The 7,495-nt window shown below is 42.7% G+C and overlaps 1 protein-coding gene across 3 annotated transcripts in view; it reads right to left on the minus strand.

Annotated features, from left to right (window-relative positions):
* Positions 1-4,912, minus strand: part of LOC127910690 (protein ANKUB1-like) — an 82,983-nt gene extending 78,071 nt beyond the window's left edge. Inside the window, exons 1-2 of one of the 3 annotated variants that reach the window (XR_008075769.1) lie at positions 4,715-4,897; positions 710-853 (exon numbers count right to left, since the gene is read on the minus strand). Coding sequence is in view for 2 of the 3 variants with exons in the window: in XM_052475397.1 (XP_052331357.1) it covers positions 710-853; positions 4,715-4,804 (234 nt within the window). In the remaining variant the exon portion in view is untranslated. Of the gene's footprint in view, positions 1-709; positions 854-4,714 lie in introns of all 3 variants that reach the window. The other 2 variants (XM_052475397.1, XM_052475398.1) reach the window with 2 other exon arrangements.
* Between the last annotated feature and the right edge of the window lie 2,583 nt (positions 4,913-7,495).

Here is a 7,495-nt window from a genome sequence, read left to right on the forward strand (position 1 = left end):
TAATTTTCATCAGGTACACTTCAACTATGACAGACAAAATGAGAAAAATCACATTGTAGGATTTTTAAGGAATTTATTTGCAAATTATGGTGGAAAATAAGTATTTGGTCACCTACAAACAAGCAAGATTTCTGGCTCTCACAGACCCGTAACTTCTTTAAGAGGCTCCTCTGTCCTCCACTCGTTACCTGTATTAATGGCACCTGTTTGAATGAACTAAATCACCTAATCATACTATATACTATATTTCATACTATATAATCATACTATATCACCATACTATATAATCATACTATATAACCATACTATTTAACCATACTATATCACCATACTATATATTGCCACACTCTATATCACCATAATATATATAATCATACTATATAACCATACTATTTAACCATACTATATCACCATACTATATATTACCACACTCTATATCATCATAATATATATAATCATACTATATAACCATACTATATATTACCACACTCTATATCACCATAATATATATAACCATGCTATATAACCATACTATATATTACCACACTATATATTACCATGCTATATATATCACCATACTATATATTACCACACTATATCTGAAACACTTTATGTTAATGATAGTATGAAGCTGTTTCAAGCAATAACCAGCTCACTTTGATATGCATTTTCAAGCACGGGTAGAAACAGCTTGGTGTTCGGCTGGTACCTTCAGCAGGCAGCAGATGGCACTGCTAGGGGTGATGCCAACGTCTGTCAGGACCCAGTTGTCCCGAAGGATGGCACCAGCAAAGCTCAGCTCCAGGAAGTGCCTCACCTGCTTGTCGTCTGACAGTTGCACGTGGAAGTAATCCTGCCAGAGGAAGAAGATTGGAAACACAAGGAGCCGTAATTGAGTGTCCCATACAATCAGAGTGAGAGGGCTCAACACTGATGGAGCCGTAATGGAGGGTGTCCCACACAGACAGATGTCAATGTTTACCATACAATAATATTAAAAGTGTCCAATTGTGTACAATTAAGAAATAAGGCCCAAGGAGGTGTGGTATATGGCCAATATACCACGGCCAAGGGCTGTTCTTAGGCACAATGCAACGCAGAGGTATATTGGCCATATACCACAAACCCCCAAGGTGACTTCTTTTTTTTTTCCAATTTAGTGGTATCCAATTGGTAGTTACAGTCTTGTCCCATTGCTACAACTCCCATATGGACTTGGGAGAGGCGAGAGCCGTGTGTCCTCCGAAACATAACCCAGCCAAGCCAAGCCACACTGCTTCATGTCACCATGCCTGGAAGCCAGCCGCGTCGACCGTGTCAGGGTGCACTGCTGCGTGCACTGCGCCTGGTGCTGATGGGACAAGAACACCCCTGCCGGCCAAACCCTCCACTAACCCGGATGACGCTGGGCCAATTGTGCGCCACCCCATGGGTCTCCCAGTCACGGCCGGCTGCGACAGAGCCTGGACTTGAACCAGGATCTCTAGTGGCACAGCTAGTACTACGCAGTGCCTTAGACCACTGCGCCACTCGGGAAGCCCGAGGTGCCTTATTGCTATTATAAACTGGTTACCAATGTAATTAGAGCAGTAAAAATGTATGTTTTGTCATACCAGTGAAATACCACGGCTGTCAGCCAATCAGCATTCGGGCTCGAACCACCCAGTTTATAATAGTAAAATAGACAACAAAATCTACGTAAACATAGTTGATTATCATAATTTCAATCCCATCACATAACCATGTCTCCTACTGTAAGTACTATCACCCCATCACATGTCTCCTACTGTAGGTACTATCACCCCATCACATGTCTCCTACTGTAGGTACTATCGCCCCATCACATGTCTCCTACTGTAGGTACTATCACCCCATCACATGTCTCCTACTGTAGGTACTATCGCCCCATCACATGTCTCCTACTGTAGGTACTATCACCCCATCACATGTCTCCTACTGTATGTACTATCACCCCATCACATGTCTCCTACTGTAGGTACTATCACCCCATCACATGTCTCCTACTGTAGGTACTATCGCCCCATCACATGTCTCCTACTGTAGGTACTATCACCCCATCACATGTCTCCTACTGTAGGTACTATCACCCCATCACATAACCATGTCTCTTACTGTAAGTACTATCACCCCATCACATAACCATGTCTCTTACTGTAAGTACTATCACCCCATCACATAACCATGTCTCTTACTGTATGTACTATCGCCCCATCACATGTCTCCTACTGTAAGTACTATCGCCCCATCACATAACCATGTCTCCTACTGTAGGTACTATCACCCCATCACATGCCTCCTACTGTAGGTACTATCACCCCATCACATAACCATGTCTCTTACTGTAGGTACTATCACCCCATCACATAACCATGTCTCTTACTGTAGGTACTATCACCCCATCACATAACCATGTCTCTTACTGTAAGTACTATCACCCCATCACATAACCATGTCTCCTACTGTAGGTACTATCGCCCCATCACATAACCATGTCTCCTACTGTAGGTACTATCGCCCCATCACATGTCTCCTACTGTAGGTACTATCACCCGATCACATGTCTCCTACTGTAGGAACTATCGCCCCATCACATAACCATGTCTCCTACTGTAGGTACTATCACCCCATCACATGTCTCCTACTGTAGGTACTATCGCCCCATCACATAACCATGTCTCCTACTGTAGGTACTATCGCCCCATCACATGTCTCCTACGTTAGGTACTATCACCCCATCACATGTCTCCTACTGTAGGTACTATCACCCCATCACATGTCTCCTACTGTAGGTACTATCACCCCATCACATGTCTCCTACTGTATGTACTATCACCCCATCACATGTCTCCTACTGTGGGTACTATCACCCCATCACATAACCATGTCTCTCTCCTACAGTAGCTACTATCGCCCCATCACATGTCTCCTACTGTAAGTACTATCACCCCATCACATAACCATGTCTCCTACTGTAGGTACTATCGCCCCATCACATGTCTCCTACTGTAGGTACTATCGCCCCATCACATAACCATAACCATGTCTCCTACTGTAGGTACTATCGCCCCATCACATGTCTCCTACTGTAAGTACTATCACCCCATCACATGTCTCCTACTGTAAGTACTATCGCCCCATCACATAACCTTGTCTCCTATTGTAAGTACTATCACCCCATCACGTCTCCTACTGTAAGTACTATCGCCCCATCACATAACCATGTCTCCTACTGTAAGTACTATCACCCCATCACATGACCTCTACTGTAAGTACTATCGCCCCATCACATAACCATGTCTCCTACTGTAAGTACTATCGCCCCATCACATAACCATGTCTCCTACTGTAAGTACTATCGCCCATTCACATAACCATGTCTCCTACTGTAGGTACTATCACCCCATCACATGTCTCCTACTGTAAGTACTATCGCCCCATCACGTCTCCTACTGTAAGTACTATCGCCCCATCACATAACCATGTCTCCTACTGTAGGTACTATCACCCCATCACATGACCTCTACTGTAAGTACTATCGCCCCATCACATAACCATGTCTCCTACTGTAAGTACTATCGCCCCATCACATAACCATGTCTCTTACTGTAAGTACTATCGCCCCATCACATAACCATGTCTCCTACTGTAAGTACTACCGTCCCATCACGTCTCCTACTGTAAGTACTATCGCCCCATCACATGTCTCCTACTGTAAGTACTATCGCCCCATCACATGTCTCCTACTGTAAGTACTATCGCCCCATCACATAACCATGTCTCCTACTGTAGGTACTATCACCCCATCACATGTCTCCTACTGTAAGTACTATCACCCCATCACATAACCATGTCTCCTACTGTAAGTACTATCGCCCATTCACATAACCATGTCTCCTACTGTAAGTACTATCACCCCATCACATAACCTTGTCTCCTATTGTAAGTACTATCGCCCCATCACGTGTCTCCTACTGTAAGTACTATCGCCCCATCACATAACCATGTCTCCTACTGTAAGTACTATCGCCCCATCACATGTCTCCTACTGTAAGTACTATCACCCCATCACATGTCTCCTACTGTAAGTACTATCACCCCATCACATAACCATGTCTCCTACTGTAGGTACTATCACCCCATCACATGTCTCCTACTGTAAGTACTATCGCCCCATCACATAACCATGTCTCCTACTGTAGGTACTATCGCCCCATCACATGTCTCCTACTGTAAGTACTATCACCCCATCACATGTCTCCTACTGTAAGTACTATCGCCCCATCACATAACCTTGTCTCCTACTGTAGGTACTATCACCCCATCACATGTCTCCTACTGTAAGTACTATCGCCCCATCACATAACCATGTCTCCTACTGTAGGTACTATCGCCCCATCACATGTCTCCTACTGTAAGTACTATCGCCCCATCACATAACCATGTCTCCTACTGTAAGTACTATCGCCCCATCACATAACCATGTCTCCTACTGTAGGTACTATCACCCCATCACATGTCTCCTACTGTAAGTATTAGTCACATACTTTACTTGACACCAGCCAAATTAACAAATTGCTTCTTCGAATCATCTTCCTTTCCCATAGCTGTACAAACAGAGAGAGGGGAGTAAACACTGCTATATTACCAGATAACTACAGTACTTAACAAGGGCCTCTTTTAGAGGTTTAATTACCTTGACCATCAGTTTTACGCTCCCCACGGTCTGGTCAGGAGAGACGTCAAAAGGCTCACAGGAACCATCGAAGGCGATGAAGACCCTCATGGCAAGATGCCCCTCTCCACCACTCTAACCACAGAGTGCAGTGTGTGTGTCGTGTTGAAGTTTGTATCTAGGGTTTGTCTGAGGGGACCATTCTGGGGAGGGCCAGGGAGAGAAAGGAGACAGGGTGGCATTTGGTGTGTCTAAGGAAGTGCCAGGGAGGGAAGGGAGGGAAGGGAGACCGGGACGTTTGGTGGATCTAAGGAAGCCTCTCTGCAAGGGGGAAGAGGCAGGGGGGGGCATAGAGAAGGGTATGACGGATGGTGTTGTGTTCACGAGAGAAAGTGACAACACACACAAACACACACGAACACACACACACAGATAGAGAGGGAAGAGCTATACCTTTGCAGGACACACAGAAACATGTCTACTTGCCCACTGATAAGCACAGAGATTGTAAACATGTCTACTTGCCCACTGATACGCACAGAGATAGTAAACATGTCTACTTGCCTACTGATAAGCACAGAGATAGTAAACATAAAACTGTGGGTCATGTGGCAATGTGATGATACAGAAATAGTAAGTCCTGAATGATCCCTGGTCCAAAGTATGGCATTACATAGGGAATAGGGTGTAGAGTACTTAAGAAAAAATACTATAAAGTACTACTTAAGTAGTTTTTTGTGGTATCTGTACTTCACTTTACTATTTGTGTTTTGGGCAACTTTTACTCCAATACATTCCTAAAGAAAATGATGGACTTTTTACTCCATACATTTTCCCTGACACCTAAAAGTACTCGTTGCATTTTGAATGCTTAGCAGAACAGGGAAATGGTCAAATTCACGTACTTAGCAAGAAAAAAATCCCTGGTCATCCCTACTGCCTCTGATCTGGTGGACTCACTAAACACAAACTCTTCGATTGTGAATTAGTGTTGGTGTGCCCCCGGCTATCCGTAGATTTAAAAAACATGAAAATTGTGCCGTCTGGTTTGATTTATATTATTTATTTTAAATGATTTATACCTTTACTTTTGATACTTAAGTATATTTTAGCAATTACATATAGTTTTGATACTTAAGTATATTTAAAACTAAATACTTTTACTCAGGTAGTATTTTACTGAGTGACTTTTACTTGAGTCATTTTCTATTAAGGTGTCTTTACTTTTACTCAATTGGGTACTTTTTCCAGCACTGCATATAGATACATTGTCTGGTGTTAAAACACATCCTTTAGATTATTCACATCAGAGCAGGTGACTACAGTCGGGCTATAAAACACATCATTCAGATCAGAGCAGGTGACTACAGTCGGGCTATAAAACACATCATTCAGATTATTCACATCAGAGCAGGTGACTACAGTCGGGCTATAAAACACATCATTCAGATTATTCACATCAGAGCAGGTGACTACAGTCGGGCTATAAAACATATCATTCAGATTATTCACATCAGAGCAGGTGACTACAGTCGGGCTATAAAACATATCATTCAGATTATTCACATCAGAGCAGGTGACTACAGTCGGGCTATAAAACATATCATTCAGATTATTCACATCAGAGCAGGTGACTACAGTCGGGCTATAAAACATCTCATTCAGATTATTCACATCAGAGCAGGTGACTAAACATCTCATTCAGTCAGAGGCTATAAAACATATCATTCAGATTATTCACATCAGAGCAGGTGACTACAGTCGGGCTATAAAACATCTCATTCAGATTATTCACATCAGAGCAGGTGACTACAGTCGGGCTATAAAACATATCATTCAGATTATTCACATCAGAGCAGGTGACTACAGTCGGGCTATAAAACATATCATTCAGATTATTCACATCAGAGCAGGTGACTACAGTCGGGCTATAAAACATATCATTCAGATTATTCACATCAGAGCAGGTGACTACAGTCGGGCTATAAAACACATCATTCAGATTATTCACATCAGAGCAGGTGACTACAGTCGGGCTATAAAACATCTCATTCAGATTATTCACATCAGAGTAGGTGACTACAGTCGGGCTATAAAACATATCATTCAGATTATTCACATCAGAGCAGGTGACTACAGTCGGGCTATAAAACATATCATTCAGATTATTCACATGAACACATGTTTCACTCACACACACCCCAAGGAAGGTCCATAACAAAGTCACACCTACTAGATATCTCCACTCGTACAACCAGATCACACCACAGTGCGACATTGATACACCAGCCTTGTGTGATGACTTTAATTCCAGTTTGGTGCTATAGATGGATTAGTTGATAACGTCACAGAAACAATGCGCACAAGTCAATGAGTTTTTATGATTCTGGATAGCCAGATATGTACCAACACAGACAAAAAACTTCCATGTGGGGAATACTTCGTGACTCGTTTTCAGACAAACTATGCATTTTCATCTCGTTTCGTCTTGTTCCAAAGACAAACTATGCTATTTTCATCTCGTTTCGTCTTGTTTCAAAGACAAACTATGCTATTTTCATCTCGTTTCATCTTGATTCAAAGACAAACTATGCTATTTTCAGCTCGTTTAGTTGTTTCAAAGACAAACTATGCCATTTTAAAGAGATAATTTATTCAGCATACAAATTAACGTGATTTTCCACCTACGTTGCCTATAGTTGACTTCATTAAGAAGGCTACCTGCCCCCCCCCCTCTAACCACTAGGCTACCTGGCCCCCTCCCCTCTAACCACTAGGCAGCATCCTCTTATTCAGAAAAAC

The sequence above is a fragment of the Oncorhynchus keta genome, chromosome 22, assembly GCF_023373465.1.
Source record: "Oncorhynchus keta strain PuntledgeMale-10-30-2019 chromosome 22, Oket_V2, whole genome shotgun sequence".
Classification (NCBI taxonomy): domain Eukaryota; kingdom Metazoa; phylum Chordata; class Actinopteri; order Salmoniformes; family Salmonidae; genus Oncorhynchus; species Oncorhynchus keta.